The 20572-nt window shown below is 39.1% G+C and overlaps 2 protein-coding genes across 2 annotated transcripts; one reads left to right on the forward strand and one right to left on the reverse strand.

The window, feature by feature from the left end:
• The first annotated feature begins 349 nt into the window (after nt 1-349).
• grk7b (G protein-coupled receptor kinase 7b) lies at nt 350-7350 on the forward strand. Its single transcript, XM_041806241.1, has 4 exons — nt 350-982; nt 3541-3978; nt 6665-6936; nt 7020-7350. The coding sequence occupies exons 1-4, from the start codon at nt 350-352 to the stop codon at nt 7348-7350; spliced, it is 1674 nt and encodes a 557-aa protein (XP_041662175.1).
• Nucleotides 7351-15207: 7857 nt separating this feature from the next.
• LOC121523637 (cytochrome c oxidase subunit 5B, mitochondrial-like) lies at nt 15208-18039 on the reverse strand. The gene is made up of 4 exons (XM_041808582.1): nt 17874-18039; nt 17200-17270; nt 16254-16353; nt 15208-15454 (listed from the first exon to the last, which is right to left on the reverse strand). Exons 1-4 carry the CDS (start codon nt 17992-17994, stop codon nt 15342-15344), a joined length of 405 nt encoding a protein of 134 aa, XP_041664516.1. The 5' UTR covers nt 17995-18039; the 3' UTR covers nt 15208-15341.
• Between the last annotated feature and the right edge of the window lie 2533 nt (nt 18040-20572).

Raw genomic sequence — 20572 nt, forward strand, 5'->3', positions numbered from 1 at the left:
CATGTTCTTGCTGCATATATCTGAAGGCCACCCTCTCTGGGCTGCTTCTTTATCTCATAACGAGCTCCAATCAGCCACAGCTCGTTAAGGTCAGGATCTGCCACCTCATCATGTACAGCTGGCAGCACACCTTCAGCTCACAGGCTCCTAAAAATAGACCAGCCTAAAGCCTCTTAACTTCAAACCACATAAGTTGCTTTCCCTTGGTACCGTCTACGAACAAGAGTGCAAAGGCACTTAGTGGGACACAAATCCCTGACGACGGACGGAGCCGCGATGCTCGCAGAGATGTGGCTCAAAGGGTCCACGATGTTCTGCATACACCGGCTATAGGTAGCTAGGAGGAAAGATGGCTGCCTACATGTTGGCGGTTTCACAGGATATCGATGACCTGATGGGACTGGACAACCTGGTTGCCAACACAGCTTACCTGAACGCTCAGCAGATAGACCGCAATGAGCTGAGGAAGCTGAGGCTGTCCATGACGCTGCCAAAGCTGAAGAGGACGTCAGCTCTGCGGGCTGAAGTGGGGAAGAAGTACGAGTCTCTGTGTGAGCAGCAGCCCATCGGGAGGATGTTGTTCCAGAAGTTTCTGCGGACCTCTAACCCACAGTACATTGCTGCTGCAGAGTTCCTGGAGGAGTTGAATGTCTGGAGCTTTGCTGAAGATAACGCCAGGGAGAAGGTCAAACAGAGCATCCTCACCAAGTTCTGCCAACCCGAGTCCAAGAGCTTCCTATCTTACCTTACAGGAGAGGCGGCTGAAAAACACAGGAAGTTATCAGAGAAGAACTTCAATGACGTTGTTCTGGGACACTTACGAGACGCCACCAAGGACTTTCTGAAGGACCGACCTTTCTCTGAGTATCTGAAGAGTCCTGAGTTCTACAGGTTCCTTCAGTGGAAGGAGCATGAGAAGCAGAGGATCAGTGACAAATATTTCTATGAGTTTAGGACTTTGGGGAGAGGAGGCTTTGGTGAGGTGGGTCATAGAAATCCTGTTTTGTCTACCTCAGGGTTGGTTTTAGTAGAGCAGAACAAAGCCCTTCCACATTTAGCCAATCGACTCAGAGTCTTTGTGTGTCAATATTTAAACACAAGACGAAGAGTCACCTGTAGGTTATTTGCAGATGACGCCGAGTCACAGCCATGAACTCCAGATAGAGGCAGGAAGGGATTTCTGTGCAGAGAAGAGCTATCAGTCCAGTTCCAGTGAGTGGTCCAGTTTGGTTTAGTCCAGTTTGTCTCAGTGAAACCTGATCTTTTTTGCTCTTCTAAGCTGATGTCCATCCAGCCTTGCTTGTTGTGATGGGAAATCAATGTATTTTAGAGATCTGGATAATTAGGCTCAGCTCAGTAATAAGAGCAGTTTTTTGGTTCTAATTAGTAATTTGGTACCAGTTCGACTTCTAAAATGTGGATTAAATAACAACATAAATGGGAGAAATGAAACTGGCTCTCACACAGGAGCCAGCTCCAGTCATTCATATAAAAGAGCCGGTTCACAGAACAGACTTATTTGTGAATGTATAGGACTAAAACACATACAGTATCTTTAGAAAGTACCCCCCCCCCCCCACACACACACACAGACCACACACACAGACACACACGTTTTTCCCTTTTATTGATTTTAGAAATCAATCATGGTCCACATAGTTTAGCTTTTGTTACAAAAAAAAAATGAAGAAAACACCCTGACTCAGCCAGTCAGGAACATTGACCTTGTTGTCTTTAAACCATTTCTATGTAGTTATCACTGTATGCTTCAGGTCTTACTGGAAAATAAATCTTCTTCCAAGGCGTAGTTTTCTTGCAGACTGACTAAGATTGTCCTCCAGGATTTTCCTTCATTTTGCCACATTCCTTTTACCCTCCACCTTTACAAGCCTTCCAGGCTGAGCTGCTGAGAAGCATCCCCACAGCATGATGCTTCCACCACTGTCCTTCACATCTGGAGATGGTGTGTTTGTGGTGATGTATAGTGTTTGGTGTCCTGTCTGATGGCCAAAACGCACCATTATGGTCTCATCAGATCAAAGAATTTTCTTCCACTTAACCATGAAATTTCCCACATACCTTTTGGTGAACTCTAGTCCAGATTTCTTCAACAGTGGCTTTCTCTATACCACTCTCTCATGAAGCTTTGACTGGTGAAGAACCCAGCCAACAGTTGTATGCAGAGTCTCTTCCACCTCAGCTGCTGCAGCTTGTAACTCCTTCACAGTAGTCATAGGTGTCTTTGTGGCCTCTCTCACTAGTCTCTTTCTGGCAGGGTCACTCTGTTTGTGAGGACGGCCTGATCTAGGCAGATTTGCACATAATCCTTCCATTTCTTCATGATGAATTTAACTGAACTCTGGGGAAGGTTCAGTGCCTTGGAAATTCTTTTCCAATCCCGTTCTTAATAACCTTTTTACTGAGTTGCTTGGAGTGTTCTTTTGTCTTCATGGTGTAATGGTAGCCAGGAATACTGATGAATAAGTGACTGGACCTTCCAGAAACAGGAGTCTTTATACTGCAGTCGTTTGATAAATAGTCACTGCACTCAGGTGATCCCCATTTCACTAATTGCGAGACTACTAGCACCAATTGTCTGGACCTCTGTTGAATTAGGTCAGTCACTTTAAAGGTGATAAATATTCATGCAATCGTTCACATTACATATTTTTATTTAGTGGGCATTACTTTGTAGAAATCTGGTTTCCCATTGACATTACAGAGGTTTTTCTTTGTATTTTTTTGTAAAAAAATCCAAATTTTATTGACCTTGATTGATCTATAAAATCAATAAAAAGGTTAAACATCCAACGGGGTGAATACTTTTTATAGTATCTATTGATGACTGTCCTTTGTTGGGTCCTTGCCAGCTCCACCCTCTTTTTCAACTATGGACCTCTATGTGGCAAAAATGGAAAGACAAATCTCACAACATCCCCAGCTTCACCAACATACTGTCCTCTGCCTTTGATGATACCATCCTTAATGTCTATAAAACTTCCATCCTGCTGCCACATACCGTGTCTCTGGATGCCTTAAGTGCATTCTGAAATCTTAATAATGAAATTTTTTAATGTATACTTAACATCTGATGAATCATGCCAATGCCATAAGGCTCTTTGGAGTATGATACCCCCATTAACTGCCTACCTGTGCCTGATGGTAAAACTGCCTATGACTGGGCTACAACAAGTAATTTTGAAACATTTTAAAGATGAAACAGTGCTGTTCTGCTGAAATGAAAAGGCTGAACTCTACAGTAATGTTAGCTAACAGGCTAACAGATATGATCCCGACAGTAACATTACTGTCATTACAGTCAGTAATGGTATGTCACAGGCTAATTCAACTGACAGTTTTTAACCATTAGACTGTTAGCTAATGTTACAGCAGTATCATTAGCTAACAGGCTAACAACGCTACAGTAACATTACTGTGGTAGAAACATTTTGTCACAGGCTAATGCTGCTAGCAGTTATGTTGCCATCGTAACATTAGCTTTTCTACCACAGTAACGTTAGCTAACATGTTGTGTTGCAGGTGTGTGCCATGCAGGTGAAACACACGGGTCAGATGTATGCCTGTAAGAAGCTGGACAAGCGTCGTCTGAAGAAGAAAAGCGGTGAGCGATTCGCCCTCCTGGAGAAGCACATCCTGGAGAAGGTCAACAGCCTCTTCATCGTTAACCTGGCATACGCCTACGAGAGCAGGAACTTCCTGTGCCTGGTCATGGACCTCATGAACGGAGGAGACCTCCGGTTCCACATCTATGAGCTCGGCCAGAGGGGGATCTGTTTGGACCGTGTCATTTACTATGCCGCTCAGATCACCACTGGGATCTTACACCTGCATGCCATGAACATCGTGTACCGGGACATGAAGCCTGAGAACGTGCTGCTGGACGCCAGAGGTCAGTGTCGACTGTCCGATCTGGGATTGGCTGTGGAGCTGCCAAAGAGCAAGATGATCTGCCAGAAGGTGAGTGAGCAGTCGTGACCCCAGATTAGCCGACATGGTCAGATCCTGTCTCATGTCACAGGTTCAAGGGTTCGTGACTTGTGGTCTCCTCACTCATGGTCAATCTTGAATATCAGTGGATTTAAAACTGAAGGAAAAAATAACAAAATCTGCCATGAAAACATAGAAACACAAATATTTCCATTAAAAAAAAAACTTTTATAGTGATGTTTGATGGTTCTTTGAGAGAAATCAGAGTTTTGATTGGCTGTCACATAAAATTACCAGATGCAAACGCTGTATAAAGAAAAAAATATCTCTTTCTATGAGGCCTACCTCCATAATGTATAAGTAAACTTATAATATATAATAAATGTAATTATAATACATTATTAATTTAGTTATAACACATTTTGACTATAATTATAATACATAATAAATTTATTTATAATACATAATAAAATAAAGTAGTTATAATAAAAAAATCAAATGAAAAATAAAAAAATGTATGTTGATTGATAGCACTCTGATTCCATCACACAAGTGGCTGAAGTAGCTCTGTAACCTCCATTGGAACACACGTAAACATTCTCTGTGTGCTTAATTTATATATTTTGATGGAAAACCCATGTCCTACAGATTACCAACATCCTAGATTGACTAGTAAGTGACAGTCGCAATCTCTCCCATTTCAAACACTAGCAGAAAATTTTGATGCCATTCAAAACATGCCCTTCCTAAATTTTTCATGACTTTTATCTTTAAATATACCTGTAATGCAGTCTTTCTCAAGTTATTGACATATGCAATTAATTATGATTAATTGCCTGCAAAGCCTATGGTTAATTTGATTAATTTTTTTTAATTGACTGACAGCCCTAACAGAATATAAATGTAGTTATAACACGTTATAGATTTACATAAAATACAGTAGATATATAGTTGTAATACATTATAAATGTAGTTACAATACACTATAAATGCATTTATAACATAACTATACTTACAATTAGGGCTGTCAAAAGTTTAAAGATTTTTTTTTAATATTCTTTTATTGCCAGGTGCACATTGGATAGGCTATATGTCCCTTATAAAGCAGTCATAGTTTTCTATGTTTTTTGTAATAAACAAAATAAATAAAAGTAACAAGATGTAAAAAACAACGAGGGAAAAAATAAATTAAATAATAATAATAAAAAAATAAAAAATAAATAAAAAAATAAAAATTATTAATAAAAACAATTAGGACTGTCAAAAGATTAAAGATTTTAACTAGATAAAGACTTTTATACTATACGGCTTTTATAGGTAGACTTAAGATTTTAACGTAAATGTAACCATGAAAAAGGAACTTGTTATGGGCTGAATAGATCATAAGTTAACAGTATAAAGATAAATGTTTGTTAACAGATGTTTCAGAGGACTTCTGACTTGTCCACTGAGCTCTGTGAGGTTTTAAAGTGGAATGAGACTTTAAGGTGCCATGGTGGACTTATTTTACATCACTATGGTGCAGTAAAATGCTGACATGGATTAACCAACATTTTTGGAAAGCCTGCGATTAACTGCGGTTAAAAAAAATAGCGCACTATATGTGGATCCCAGTTAATTGCAATTAATGTGATTAATCTTGACAGCTCACTGTATAATTATAATGCATCTATAAAGCTGTATAAATAACCATAGTTATAAGAACTCGTGGTTATTTATGATACTTCATAATACTAACCATAGGTAATTATAATGCCACTTTCTCTGATGAATTATTAACATACATATGATGTGTTATAGAGTGCATACAAGACTTCATACATATTCAGAATGCTTTATAACAGTATTTACCATAAATCTATATACACTGTGTAATGACTTATAAGGTTAGAAGTAAATAAAACACGTTTTAGTGCATTTTAGTAATTCTGTTCTACATTATAACTTCTGTGATCATGTGGTATGTTGCGATTATAAGTCACTGTAGAAGATGGAGCAGTTCATTGAAATCACCCCAGATACAATAATGTATCTGCAGACATTGTCTGCATTTTTAATTGGAGTGGAAAAGTCAAACAACAGATCAAACCTGGACGATGACAATAAACTGAGAGTGTCAGTCTCACAGCTAAGACCCAAGAAGATCTGTTAGACAAAACAAGCCCACAGTAATCACTGGAATGACTGCAGGACTGGAAGAATAAATCTTAAAAGATGTTTCACGCCTGAAAATATTTCAACCTGGCAAAGGGGGGCCTGGCAGAAAAGAAATAAGTAAATCTAATGATGTTTCACAGTGACTCATAATCACTCATTATAACACATTATAATAACAGTAGTTATAATGTGTAAAAGACTGACAAATGTGCATCGCCAGGATAATAGATTTAATACACTCTGATCTTTGTAAAGACAAGTGGCCAGTAGAGATGTCATATTAACTTCCAGTCTTGTAAGTCATTTTAAACTACCTCATTTCTGTAAGATAATTATTGTTATAAGGCATTCTAAAATTAATGGAAATTATATTAACACATGAACTTACATGCAGACTTTATAACACAAAGGAGATCAGGCTAAAGTGAATATAAATGAGGCTAACCTTTATCCATCTAGGACTAATTGTCATCATTCTCCAGGTCTTTCTCTCCAGAGCATAGAGATGTTATGTCGCTATAAATTTCCTTTATTTGGCCCTTGCTCCATCTTTCCTCAGGCAGGAACGACCGGGTACATGGCCCCTGAGATCCTGAGACAGGAGAACTACCGCATGTCTGTGGACTGGTGGGCTTTGGGCTGCAGCATCTATGAGATGGTGGCTGCTCGTCTGCCTTTTAAAGACTTTAGAGAAAAGGTGCAGAAAGAGGAAGTGACACGTCGCACGCTGGAAGACGACTGCAAGTTTGATCAAAAACGCTTCGATGATCCCACCAGAGATCTCATCAGCCGCCTCCTCAAGAAGAAGGTGGCACATCGGCTGGGCTGCAGGTGCTGTTGTGTTATACTCTCTGCGTTTAAATGCCTTTAAACAACATCCCTGTAATCATTGCTCTTTTATTTTGTCTTTGTAGGAGCGGCGAGGATCCGCGGAACCACTCATTTTTTAAGGGCATCAACCTGCACCGTCTGGAGGCCGGGCTGGTGGACGCCCCGTGGGTGCCAAATCCAAACATGGTCTATGCCAAAGATGCACACAAGCTGAGGGAAACCTCAGAGGTGGAGGACATTTCCTTTGATTCTAAGGATCTCCAATTCTTCAGAGAGTTCAGCACGGGCGCCGTCTCCATCCAGTGGCAGAAGGAGATGATCGACAGCGGAGTATTCGATGAACTGAACGAGCAGGAAGTTAACGGTCACGGGTACGAAAGCATCTGGACATCCAGTGTGTGCGTCATTTTATAAGAACTCTATGAACTCACTTCACCTTAAGTGGAGTTTTACTCCTGAGTGCTTCTGAATCCTGAATCAACAATCCTCAGTGCCTTGGTAACCTGAATGTCTTCATACGTATGAATGTAAATGCCACCAACCAGGAACCATGTCTGTCTTAAAAAGGAAACCTTACTGAGACTGAAACCCTCAGATAGAACCAGACCTTTATTTTCATGCAGGGACTGAAACATGAGCACACGCTGCTCTTCTGACCTCTTCTGACCTCAGTGCTGCACACTGAAGTCTACTTTTGTGGCAGACATTCACCACTAATTGCCACCAAACACCCATGAAGTGCTTTAACCCTTCCTAAGCACTCTCTGCTCTCCCTCTGATGGTTCAGGACTGGACAGGTAGTTTAGATCTAACATGGAGAAACAGGATAACAAGGGTTAGTACTCCACTACATTAAATATCAGAGTATCAGACTACAGAGCTGAAACTCTGTAGTCTGATACTAATCTCATTCGTGACCCTGAAAACCAGGAGTTTTTGACGCCATACACCGCCTAAGAAACAAAGACACAGTGACATCTTCTAACCCACACAGCATCAAACCATCTTCACGTCTTCAGACCTTGATGAGGGCTGGACTTCTTCTGGTAAAAAAGGAAAATATCATTTAAGATTCATCATCATAGATGGCAAGGATTAGACAAATCTTAACTGAACAAACCAAACAGAATTTCTTATTTCTTCATGTGCCTTTGGGCTGTTTTTGTCCTTACATGATGGGGGGCTAAAAGGGGTCATGAGGAGGTAGAAGAGGGTCAGATCTCTGAGTCAAACTCCAACCATGAGCTCTGGAAACACAAACACCTTCTATAACAGTGGTTTTCAAAGTGTGGGAGAGTAAGCCTCCCCTGTAAGAAAATCATTAATTCTGCAGAGTGAATGATTTGCATGGATTATTTTTTTAAACATCCATGAAGTCCTCAGCAGTGAGCAATGAACTGATCGCCAATTTGCTGGATTTTTTTTCTGAACAATTGGGGCTTTTCCACAATGACTTTTGGCCACACAAATCCAAACCGAGCCGTGCTGATTTACTTTTCTATCACCAGTTTGGCCACGCTAGGCTACGCCAAGCTGCACTGAACTGTATCCAGAATGGTCCTGCCCTGGAGCAGGGCCAAAGTGTCCCCGCCAATCCTCCAAGCATCATTCAGTGACATCTCACAGATGGGTTTAAGTTGCAACTGCTGCACCAAACTTTGTAATACCTGCCATATTACTAATAGAAGAATAATAATTTTTGAAGCAGAAACTATGGCCAACTCTTGAACACAGCAATGCTTCCTACTATTTAACATAACTGACCCAAAACGCCGCGTCATCAGCTTTCAACACATCCTCAAACAGGTAGCTTGGTTGTGATGGAAGAGCAAATCCCCTGCCACGCTGGGCTGCCATGCCGAGGCAAACCAAGTAGAGCCAAGCCGCTCAGTGTAATAGAAAAGCCCCATAGGACTCTGCGTCTGGTGCAGCTGATGCAAGGTTGTATAACTGCAGATCATCCTCTTCCCTCAGCCTCACCTGGTACTTGCTTCTGATCACTGTTGGTGCCAAAACCCTGCTCTCACACAGGCTGTCTTAGTGTTTACAGCGCTGAATGTCTCAGTTACCTTCAGTTCTTTTAACTTCCTGTCAAAAAAATTTGCCCTGGCATTATGCTGTTATTAGCTAACACCTCTGTGCAGGTTGCATCATCAAGACCAGTGCAGGAAAATCCTAACTTTCATATTTATGGTTCCTTTTTTTTAATGCCTGCTCCAGAATCACCCTACTCTTTCTCTATACCAACCAAAATTATTTGCAGCTTGCAAATCACTTTCTTGTCTGGCCTATAGAGCTACAACTCACCTAAAGCCCCCCCCCCCCAGGAGAGGCCCATATTACACTTTGAAAACAGCTGATCTACAGTGCCTTTAACAAGTATTAACCCCCTTGGATGTTTTGTCCTTTCACTGATTTTCTTGTCAATCATGGTCAACATAATTTGGCTTTTCTGACAAAAAAACAATTACAAAAAAAATCTTTCTAGCCAAAGTGAAAGCAGATTTCTACAGTGTAACGTCAGTTAAATAGAAATATGTAAAATAGGTGACTGCATGAATATTCACCCCCTTTAAAATGACTGACCAGATTCAACAGAGGCCCAGCCAATTGGTTCTAGTAGTCTCACAATTAGTGGAATGGGAATCAAGTGATTATAGTATAAAGAGAACTGTGTCTAGAAGGTCCTGTCACTGATCCATCAGTATTCCTGGCTACCATTACACCATGAAGACAAAAGAACAAGCAACTCCAAGCAACTCAGAGAGAAGGTTACCGAAAAGTATAGGTCAGGTGATGGATACAAACACATTTCTGAGATGGGTGAGACTCTGCAGTCAACAACTGTTACCTGGGTTCTTCATCAGTCAAAGCTTTATGGAAGAGTGGCAAAGAGAAAGCCACTGTTGAAGAAAACTCATTAAATCTGGACTAGAGTTCACCAAAAGGCATGTGGGAGACTCCTTGGTCAAGTGGACGCCTGATCCCCTTGCATCCTGACAGAGCCGGAGCAGTTTTTGCAAAGAAGAATGGAGTAAAATTGCAGTGTCAGGATGTGTAAGCCTGATTAAGACCTACCCACACACAGACTCAGTGCTGTGAATGCAGACAAAGGTGACTCTACTAAACACTGACTTGGAGGGTGTGAATATTTATGCAGTCACTTATTTAACATTACATATTTTTATTTGATTAATGTTACTGTTTGTTTTCGCTGTTTTTCATTGTCTGTTTTCACTCTGACATTAAAGGGGTTTTATTGTTTAAAAAAAAAAAAAAAAAAAAAATATATATATATATATATATATATATATATATACATATTGACCATGATTGGTAAATATTTTTGTCAGTACTGAATAATACATTTGTTTTATATATTTGTACCTGTGTGTGACTTTCAGCCATGCTTGTTGTTGTCATGTGTGACTAGAACAAACATGAGCTGCATCATTTCATGGCCAATAATGGTTCAGATAATTCTGAGCATATCTATAAAGATGTTTCCACAATTTTTGGTGCTTTTCTGTGAGATTGTTTTGCACTTTCGGTTGTTTTAATGCCATCTGTTTCTGTGGTAAAGATGCCCTGAGCAGACATTTATGATTATTTCTCCATTTACTCTTCATAATGAGTCTGTTCTGGTTGTTTTCCAAAGATCTCTGCTTGTTTATCTCATCATGTCTGGACAGTAAAGCCTTCTTCCACTATAATGGATTAACTGATCTAATTAGCTCCTGATATCACAGCCGGATTGGTGTGATAATGACGTAATTTCCTGTTGAAAACACCACAAGCCGCTCACTGTGATTGGTCAGACCATGAAATGCCATGCTGCTGATGACTTAAGCCTCTTTCTTTGATTGGTTTTTGATTTTAATACTCTGGTTATACAAGATAAATCCGTCTAAATCTCCAGGAAACAAAACAGGAAATGACTGGTATGGTAGGAAATGACCCGTTAAACAGAAAAATAAAATGTATGTGGGAATTTTCCCTCTGGACCACTGTACTTTGTAATCCTTTTGCCTTGCTTTTTTAAAAATAAAGTTATATTTTTTCTGTGAGCATCACTGCTGTGTTAATTTACACATATAATCATGATTGGAAAGACGATACTAAAGCCGGGCATATGCTGTTTAATTTCCACCTGCCTATAACAGTCATGGTGTAATGTCAGCTTATACTGTGTGACTAAATCCTTTACGATGCATCAGTGTCGTCTACTATCTATGTGCTCACCCTTTGCAGTCTGATGGTCGAGCCTCTGTGACATAAATCTGTGAAGTCTCACACACTGAGGTAGAAGTTGTGTCTAGCCATATCCACTCTCTCTCTCTCTCTCTCCCTATCCCACACACACAAACAGCATCCTTGACAGCTGAAGATCTGCATGTAAGAATATTTCCTGCTCATCAGGTGGCATTAGAAAGTTATTCCTGCTGCTTTCAAAAGTTTGAGACAGTACCTGAAAGTTTACAGGGAAAAATGCCTCAAAGTTGAGGATTCTGGTCGTGGTTCTGCTCTCACTGTGGAAGTGTGTGGAGTGTACAACAAAAATATCAAACACGCCAGAAATCCTTTCAACCATTTGGGAGCGGCTGGTCAGGCTGTATTTGGGTCGTGGTCAGTCATCCTATCTCTCTGCACACAGCATGACAAATGATGCACGATCCAACCGAAAGTCAACAAGTCTTTAAATAAAGTTGTGCGACTCCAAATTTGTGTCTGAATCAGATTTACTTTGCAAAGGCTAAAGACGTCAGCCTTGAATTTTTTAACAGATATTATGAATATAATGGCTACAAAGAGTAAAAAGTTAAAATCCTGATCTGCAAAATCTAATCACAAAACACTTGATAAAGTAAACGGTCTTCTAAAGGTAGGAAAGCTCATCCTTCATGAAAACACTAACGTAGCAAGCGTAGCTAGCGTCACTGTAAGCTGCTTGAGCTGTAGATAATGTAGCTACATATCTAACATGGCTAACTTAGCTATATAGCCAATGTATCCATGTTAGCTTCATAGCTTACATAGCTAAAGCAACATTCTCTACGTAGCTATGTTAGCCTCACTTACATTTGCTAAATCTCACATTGCTAGTTAACTGATCTGGTAATGTTAATCATATAGCTTGCATAGCTACATTAGTGTTAGCTTAAGCTTTAAAAACTAAAGCAAGCCACCATTCAGATAACTTCTAAAACTGGTCTTTATAAACTTAGCACAGAAAGTAAGGAAATTTATGTTTGGTAGATTATTTCTTTGTTGTAACAATGCTTCTTGACAGTAAATCTTACACCACTGGAAAGCCTGTTGTTTATTAAAGGGATCCCTTTTACAGGGATACTTCAACATTTTGGCAAATTCGCCCATTGCCATAATTCCTATAGTCTTAGTAGTAGGTTTGTTTCCTTTAGTTGTCGGTGCAAGCTGTTTCTAGATCTGGGGGGACAGTTTAACCAGCTGCACTGCTAACACTGTGGAAGCAGACAGAGTTCTTTGCTTTCCCTCATCAAACTCATCAAATACACAATCCAACAACTCCAAAACGCTCTCGTGGACAAGTTGTGACCTGCACATTCACCACGCTATGAAATAATCATGGAACATTACGAGACGGAGATGTTTTCAAGTTAAATGCAAAGCCGGAACTACACTCCAGACATGGCTGCTGCACTGTGTCAGCACCTCTTCCAGGTGCCTGATTGGCAGTACCTGTGAGCATGGGCCCTGCTACAGTGATCATGTGTCTGCTCCAGGAATCGGCATGCCATGTTTGACTGATCTGGATAGACCTTGTGTGATAGGGCAACTTCAAGCTGGCGTTCCGCAAAACCAAGTTGCGGCATTGTTTGGAGTGAACCCTAGAACCATCTCCAAACTGAAGACCAAGTTCCATGTGATGGGGAATGTCCGAGACTGGCCGCGAAGTGGGTGTCCCAAGAAGACGACACCTCAAGAAGACAGTTTCCACACCCTGTCAGCACTTAGGTACCGTAGGCTGTCTTCTACAGATTTGCAGTCAAGGTTTGCAGTACAATAAGGCTGATGACTCTCTGCAGAGACAATCCAGAACAGACTGCACACAGCCAATCTCTGGTCTCATAGGGCTGCCAGTAGGCCTGCCATGACTGCCCCGTCAGGCCCGTTTGCACTGGTGTAGGCAACACGTACACTGGATCCTGAACATGTGGAGGAATGTTATATTCAGCGATGAGTCCAGATTCTGCCTACGGCAGTTGGATCGTATGGTCAAAATGTGGAGAAGACGCAGAGAACACTTAGCTGATTGCTGCACTGATAGAGTAACATCTTTTGGTGGAGGCAGTGTGATGGTGTGGGGCGACATGTTCCTCACTGGAAAAACAAGTATTATCATCATTGGAGTCAATCTCAATGCAGAGAGATATCAAGATGAGATTCTGCAACCAGTGTAAATCCCATATCTGCACAGTCTGGGACCGAACTCTATCCACCAAGATGACCCCCCCCCAACACAAATCTACCAAACACAAATTTCCTTACTTTTTGTGCTAAGTTTATTATTAAATCTTTCTCTGTTCTCTGTCTTATTCATGTAATGTTGCTTAATCTTTAAATTTTGTAATGTGGTTATTTCATGAAAGTAACCACCAGACTTTATGAATAAAGTTGAATAAAAAAGACTAAAACTGGAAATACAAATTACAGCACTTCCATTCTGAAAGAGACTCAGCTGAAGGATCTGTGAGAGTGGCCGTCAGAGAAGTATGGTGTGCAGCCAGACCACTCTCAAAATGCAGAAAAATTAAAGACATATATTAAACAAGCCTACTGACCACTGACCAATCAGTGAGATAGATAATGTCTGTTTGATATAAATGGTAAGTCCATGTGACCCAAGGAATGGGCCTACCAATAGGTGGCACGATGACTGATTTAATGTTGGCATATAGATGTGTCATTAAGTTTTCTGTTATCACAATCAAACAAACAAACAAACAAACATTTTGAGTTACTTCCTGTTACATGGTGATTCATCAGACTTCTAGCAGACACCAAGTCAAAACCCCTAGAGTTTTTTGTATGAGCTTAATACTGTTTTGTAGTGAGAACATTTTTTCTAGCCCAACACAAACTTGTACATGGGTTTGGGCTATTTTCTGAAGTTATCCATCCCCAATAAGGCCTAGAAGTGTCCAGTTTTATCAAATCTTCAAAATTCAATATGCCAGACTTCCTGTTGAGTTGGCAACATGGATCCAAGAGACCCACCCACCGAAGACAGCCCAGTTTTAACCTAAATTTCTACGCTGATCTTGTGTCCACTATTTTTGTAGATGAATAAATGTTTTAATCCCCTGAAAAACTACTTCCTGTTTCATGGCGGTTAACGTAACACCATGGCAACAGTATGAGTGGTTGACCTTTGAACTTTGCAGGACAGGATAGGGACACTTTTAGGATTTTTAACAGCAATTAAGAGAGATATTTGGTCAACTTTTTCAGAAATAGTCTTGTGTTCTTGATCAACTATCTCTTCCTGTGCTATGGTGAGACATGGTGTTTGAGGCACTGCCATGGCCATACACTCTGCCCTTTTTTTCACAAGTTCACTGGGCTAATGCCCACCAATTTTCAGTACAAGTGTTTAAAGCTGTTTACTTTCTGTTTCACTTCCTGTTTAATAGAGGTTCAATGAAGCTACAGCTTCAGTTTCAGACCTGTGAGTTTGAAAGATAGCACAAGGGCACTAAAAGGATGTTTCACACCAATCATAAAGCAGATTTGATCAACTCTGCAGGAACTTCCCCGGCTATTTTGAGAAAAAGTTTCTGTGCCATTTTAAGACATCAAAGTTTGACGACCCCCTATGGCCACACCTTCATTTCTTGAGGAAATGAAACCAAATTTAAAACAGATTAGAGGAACCCCCATGGAGGAGTTGGCCACAGTAGGACCCCTAGAAATGTCCAAAAATACCAAATTTGCTTAGTTATTTAAATGGATGATTCCTAAAGGTATTCCTCCAAGAGGGGCTTTATCTTTGAAGTCCAATAGGGGGCACCCCTATTGGACTTCAAAGGAGGTAGTCTGAATTGTGCATATTGAAACCTCACAAAATATTTCAATTTTCAATTTTATGTCCTGATGCATCTACCAAATTTCATGGCTTTTGAGCTTGCTGAGATGAAGATGGTAATAAGTAATAATCTTTCTACTTTGGAATTAAAACTAGGTCCTCACACTGTATTGAAGCTTGGGCCCTAAAAACCACAGAGAGTGAAGTTCAGTCAACATTTTAATGATAAACTACATGTTAATAACCATGCAGTAGAATCGTGACCACCAGAGGGTGGTCTTTGTCTTCAATGTACAGTATGTGGCCACCAGAGGGCGGTATTTGTCTTCAGTGTGGATCTTCAGTGAGGCAGCTCGTGATGGATGAGTTTATAATGCGAGCCACAGGAAGGACATCGCTGAGCGCCGCCTTCGTGGAGCCAGAACCAGACGATGGCGGTGTTGTCCTCCTCACCTGCACACATCACCATGGTAACCAGCTGGTTAGAAAACACCTTGTTACATTTAATCATTTATAGTTTATTTCCTAACGATTCATTCATCCATCAACGATTCCCCCCATGGACAACTCTTTTATTAACAATGTATCAATAAACCGTTCATTCTTTAACTGTCCATACATTAACCGCTCATGGTTGATTCATTTATGATTCATTCGTTAGAATCTATTTACTAACAGTTCATTTATTAATGATTTACTCAAGCCAGTTCATTCGTTAACTGTTAACTCATTAATGTACACTTATTACCGATTCATTGATCAACGGTTTATTGATAAATGCTTCCATCATTAAAGATTCATTCACAAGCAGTTCATTCTTCAAAGGTTTATTCATAAAAGATTCCTTTATTTACAGTTCATTCATCAACAATTAATTTATAAACAATTTAAAATTAAGAGTACGTTATAAATTCATTCATTTATGGTTCAGTCATTAAGGATTCACTTATTTGTGTTTACTCACTCATTTATTAATGATTATTCATTTATTAATGATTCATTCAATTATAGTTAATTCATTCATCAACGATTCCTTCACTAAAGATTAATTTAATTAACGATTCCTTCATAAACAATTTATGTTTTAATGATTCCTTCATTACCAAATCATTCATTAACAATTTCTTAAATATGCAGTCTTTAACAATCTATTATTAAAGGTTCTGTTATTTATGATTCAATCATTTATGGTTTATTCTTTAATGAATTAATGATTAATTCATTAATGATTCATTCACTAATGATCACTTACAGAGACAGCCCACCAGGCGCTTGTTCCCAATAGACGGGACAATGTGAGGGTCCTCTTTGGTTCCTGCATACTGTTTTGGCTTCAGGATGCTGTATGGGTCCTTCAAAATAAAAATTTAAAAAGTAGTAATAAACAAGGCTAAATCAACAACTTAAACCGAAATAACATTTTGGTATACCAAACAACAATAAACAATAAACTGAAAAACCTGCTATATGGGTCCTTTGAAACACAATTCATAATAAAACTAAACAACAATAAACAATGAACTTAAAATCTGCTATGTAGGTCCTTTAAAATCAAATAATAATAATTATAAATGAAACTTAATGATCAACTTAAAACCTTCCTGATGGGCCTTTCAAAATAAAACTCATAATAGTTATAAAGAACAATTCATGATCAAATTAACTTGCTGTGAGGGTCCAAAATAAAATACATGATAGATATAAACAGCACTTAATAATTAACTAAGACATGCTGTTTGGGTTCTTCAAAATGTTAAATATCAAGACATTATCTTTTATATTTCTGATATCAAATTATTTAAACCGATAAAATTGATGATCCATTTTTAAACGTTGCTCTGCTTCAGCTGACTGTACAGCTCCTTTAGCATCAAATCAATATTTGAAACTATCTGTATCAATATTAAACTATTTAAAAACTAAGAATCATTAATACTCTTTATTGATAATAGAAATAAATTGTTTGGGTCTGCTGTCACGGTCCTCTGTACTGAGCAACATTAAATAAACATTAAATGAATAAAATACAGGTATATAACATAATTAACATCATATGTACTAAATACAATGGAGATCATATTTAAATACATACATTCATTGTATATTCAAACAGCATTCCATCAATATTTAGAATAAAATATACACATTATAAAAGTACTAAAGGAATACTTAGGATAAATTAGAGCTGAGTTGATTACCATTCCCTTTTTGAATGCCTGCAGAGCACGGCGCTCCAGTCCAGTCGCCTGCTCATCATCAGTCGGGATCCCTAAAACATTAAAAACATTAAATCATACAGATATCATTATGAATAATAAAAACACAAAAAAAACATTTAAACACTGAATAAAAAAACCTGACCCTTCACATTAAATCACATGGAACATTTTTAAACAGAGATATAAAATCTGCTATAAAAGTTGAAGTTCACCCCCACACCAGAGTCCGTTTGACCTTCAGCTTTTTTTTTTTTTAATTTCTCATTGAATGGAAGTTTTATTTGTCTCATTAAAAAAAAGTGAAATCAGATTTTTAAGCCTTCTAATACTCATTGATCACAAAACACAGACTTCAAGGATAGGAATAAGCTATAACCTTTTAAATCAAATATGAAAGTTTGTGATACACAGCAGACTGCGTGATGACGTCACATCATGGACGTGTTGTCTGATAGAAAGTGATCTGCGCAGTAGTAATCTATAAATACCCCTAAAATCAAACCTGAATAATTGACTTTATTGTAAAAACCTGGCTGATTGAGGTCAGTTAGATTAAACTGCTGAATCCTGTGGCAGCTCTCTGACCTTATGGTAGTAATATTTTAACCCTATAAACTTTAATAAAGCTAATTTTGATATTAAGGCTCTCTGACCTCTTCCTGCAGACAGGAAACGGGGAAACGACCGAGCAGCAGCGTTGCTCCTCAGATGAAAAGTTGCTGCAGTCGCCCTGGTTGCTGTCACAGCCCCGAGAAGAAGTGCACGCGCCGCCATGTTGTCTCACTTTCAGGTAATTTTATAGACGGTGACCTGACGCGATCAGCTGACCTCAGATAACCCGGCAGCTCGTGACCGACAGTACGGCGGACCAATCAGAGAGTAGCTGTGGACGTGCCGACCAATCAGAGCGAGACGATCCGCCCGGTTCAGTGAAACGGAAATAAAAATGAAAATGTTACCCTCCAGATTAGAGGACTGATCAACACCGCATTTAAAGATCGAAATATTTAAATTTAAGATTACGTATTTGTTTATATCACTAACAGATACGTTGTTACTATTTATGTTCATTTAAAGTCGTCTTCTGACAAAATGTAAATTTATTTTGATTTCAAAATGAATCCACATACTGATAAAGACAGACACATAAATGACTGCTTATGATAAAAGCTAATGTGACTAATATTCTTTTGATCAAGTTTTTAAAAAGGTTTTTTATTATATTCATATAAATGATGAATAATTTAAAGAATGGATTAAATGAAATAAATAATCAATGGCAGTTTAATGTTTATCATTTCTGTCAGTGATTAACAGAAATCAGTAAAAAGTTTGGTTTTCTTTGAGCAGTCACACTTTATAACCAACAATCAAATCTTTATTTAAATTTAGAATCTATAAATAAAACCATCTGTTGATGACCCCCCTGTCCTGGTTCTTCGTGCTCCCTCCTGAATCACGAGGGTCTTAAGACTCTGGGTGGAGCGCTGGCGCCATCATGTGGACTTCAGCGGAACTGCACTACCTGGATGCCCAGTAGCTCAGTGAGTAAGGTGATAATAAACTGATATTCACAGATGGAGAAAACGCTGTTTGAACCAGATCTTCCCTGTCAAACCAACTACAAATGGGTCAGAGAAAGTCTGGGAAAAGTCCTGGAAAATTATCTCTATGAGAGGAACAACCCAATGATTACTTTAATGGAGAAAGGCCTCATGCTGCTCTGCCCGAGACCTCCAAAAGGCAGTGGTGAAAAGAGTACACGACTATTGAGATCAAGTAAAAGTACAGTGCAGAAGAGGCACTTACTTTACATTATTTTAAATTAAAGGATAGAACATAAAAGAAGGGGAAACTTTTGCCAAAACTAGTGCTAATGGGGATCCTAATAAAGACAAAAACTTAGGGGAGCTTCACAAAGTGTGGAGGCTGGAGTCAGTGGATCAAGAGCCACCACACTGTCGGGTCCAAGAAATGGACTACAAGTGTTGTGTTCTCAGTGCCAAGCTACTCCTGAACCGCAGACGTTGTTGTAGGTGTCTCACCTGGGCTAAGGAGAAACAGAACTGGACTGTTGCTCAGTGAAGTTTTCAGACAATCAGAGAGACCTAGAAAGTGCTTGAAGTCCAGTGTTTTCAGTTTCCATAGTCAGTGATGGTTTTGGGGGCCATGTCATCCACTGTCAGCCATCTAGCAGGAGATTTTAGAGGCCTTCATGCCTCCATCTGCTGAGAAGCTTTATTGAGATATTGAGATACTGATTCCTGTTCCAACAGGACTTGGCACCAAAACTACCAGTTACTGGTTTGCTGACTGTGGTACTGCTGTGTTTGATTTGCCAGCCAACTGGTCTGACCTGAACCCCATAGAGAAATATTAAGAGGAAGATGAGAGACACCAGACTCAACAATCCAGATGAGCTGAAGCCTGCTATCGGAGCAACCTGGGCTTCAAGACCCCAGCAGTGCCACGGACTGATCGCCTACATGCTACATCACATAGATACTGTAATTTGTGCAAGAGGAGCTCCAACCAAGTACTGAGTGATAAACGAGCATCATTTTCCAGAAGATCAACATTTCTGTATTATAAATCATGTTTGGACTGATGTTTTGTGATATTCTGATATTTCTGAGATAGTGGATTTTTGATTTTTATGAGCTGTAATCAAAATTTTAAAAAAGCCATTCAACATTTCACTTTGTATGAGATAAATCTAGGATATATGAAAGTTTCACTTTTTGAACTAAATCAGAGAAAAGACAAACTTTCATAATATCCTGATTTTTTAAGATGCACCTGTATTATTACATTTCTATGAACAGGGGATTACATTTTAAATTATTAGCTGTTATGTCATGCTGTATGGGGTTTTCTTTTAAAATGCATTTAAGTGCTTTTGTGTTTGTAATTCTGCCCAAACACAAGAGGGCAGAAGTACTCTGTCATAAAAGTTTTCATATTCTTCACATTTATTGATTAGACTGTCCTTCAGTTAAATGTCATTACAGCGTCTTCGGGGGATCAGTAAGAAAAACAAAGGCTACATAGAAACACATTATTTTTATTTTGGGATTGGACAAGCAGCAGCTTTTACTAAAAACAAAACTGGTCTGATATGATCACTGTAGGTGTGCTTCGATTATGAAATACACATCTAAAATTACTTCCAGTGATGAAGATTTCTATGCTAAATATAAACCAGGGGCCAAGAATAAATTATGCAGCATTAAAATAAAACCTTAACCACAACAGAAAGGTCCAAGCCCCTCAAAAGTCGTCATGCCAAGCAAGCAATAGGAAGGTAGAAATAGGTAGCGCTTCCCCATGTGGGCACCAGAGGTACTGCATG

This window comes from Cheilinus undulatus, linkage group 2 (genome assembly GCF_018320785.1).
Source record: "Cheilinus undulatus linkage group 2, ASM1832078v1, whole genome shotgun sequence".
NCBI lineage: Eukaryota > Metazoa > Chordata > Actinopteri > Labriformes > Labridae > Cheilinus > Cheilinus undulatus.

Bases quoted from the DNA above. Each gene is read 5' to 3' on its own strand.
- grk7b (XM_041806241.1), top strand. From the start codon at position 350: ATGGCTGCCTACATGTTGGCGGTTTCACAGGATATCGATGACCTGATG. The intron at 3,979-6,664 runs GTGAGTGAGCAG...ATCTTTCCTCAG, and splicing joins GCAAGATGATCTGCCAGAAG to GCAGGAACGACCGGGTACAT. The intron at 6,937-7,019 runs GTGCTGTTGTGT...TTGTCTTTGTAG, and splicing joins GCACATCGGCTGGGCTGCAG to GAGCGGCGAGGATCCGCGGA.
- LOC121523637 (XM_041808582.1), bottom strand. From the start codon at position 17,994: ATGGCGGCGCGTGCACTTCTTCTCGGGGCTGTGACAGCAACCAGGGCG. The intron at 17,271-17,873 runs GTCAGAGAGCCT...TTAATGTTTTAG, and splicing joins TTTCCTGTCTGCAGGAAGAG to GGATCCCGACTGATGATGAG. The intron at 15,455-16,253 runs GTAAGTGATCAT...TGATGTGTGCAG, and splicing joins GCGCCTGGTGGGCTGTCTCT to GTGAGGAGGACAACACCGCC.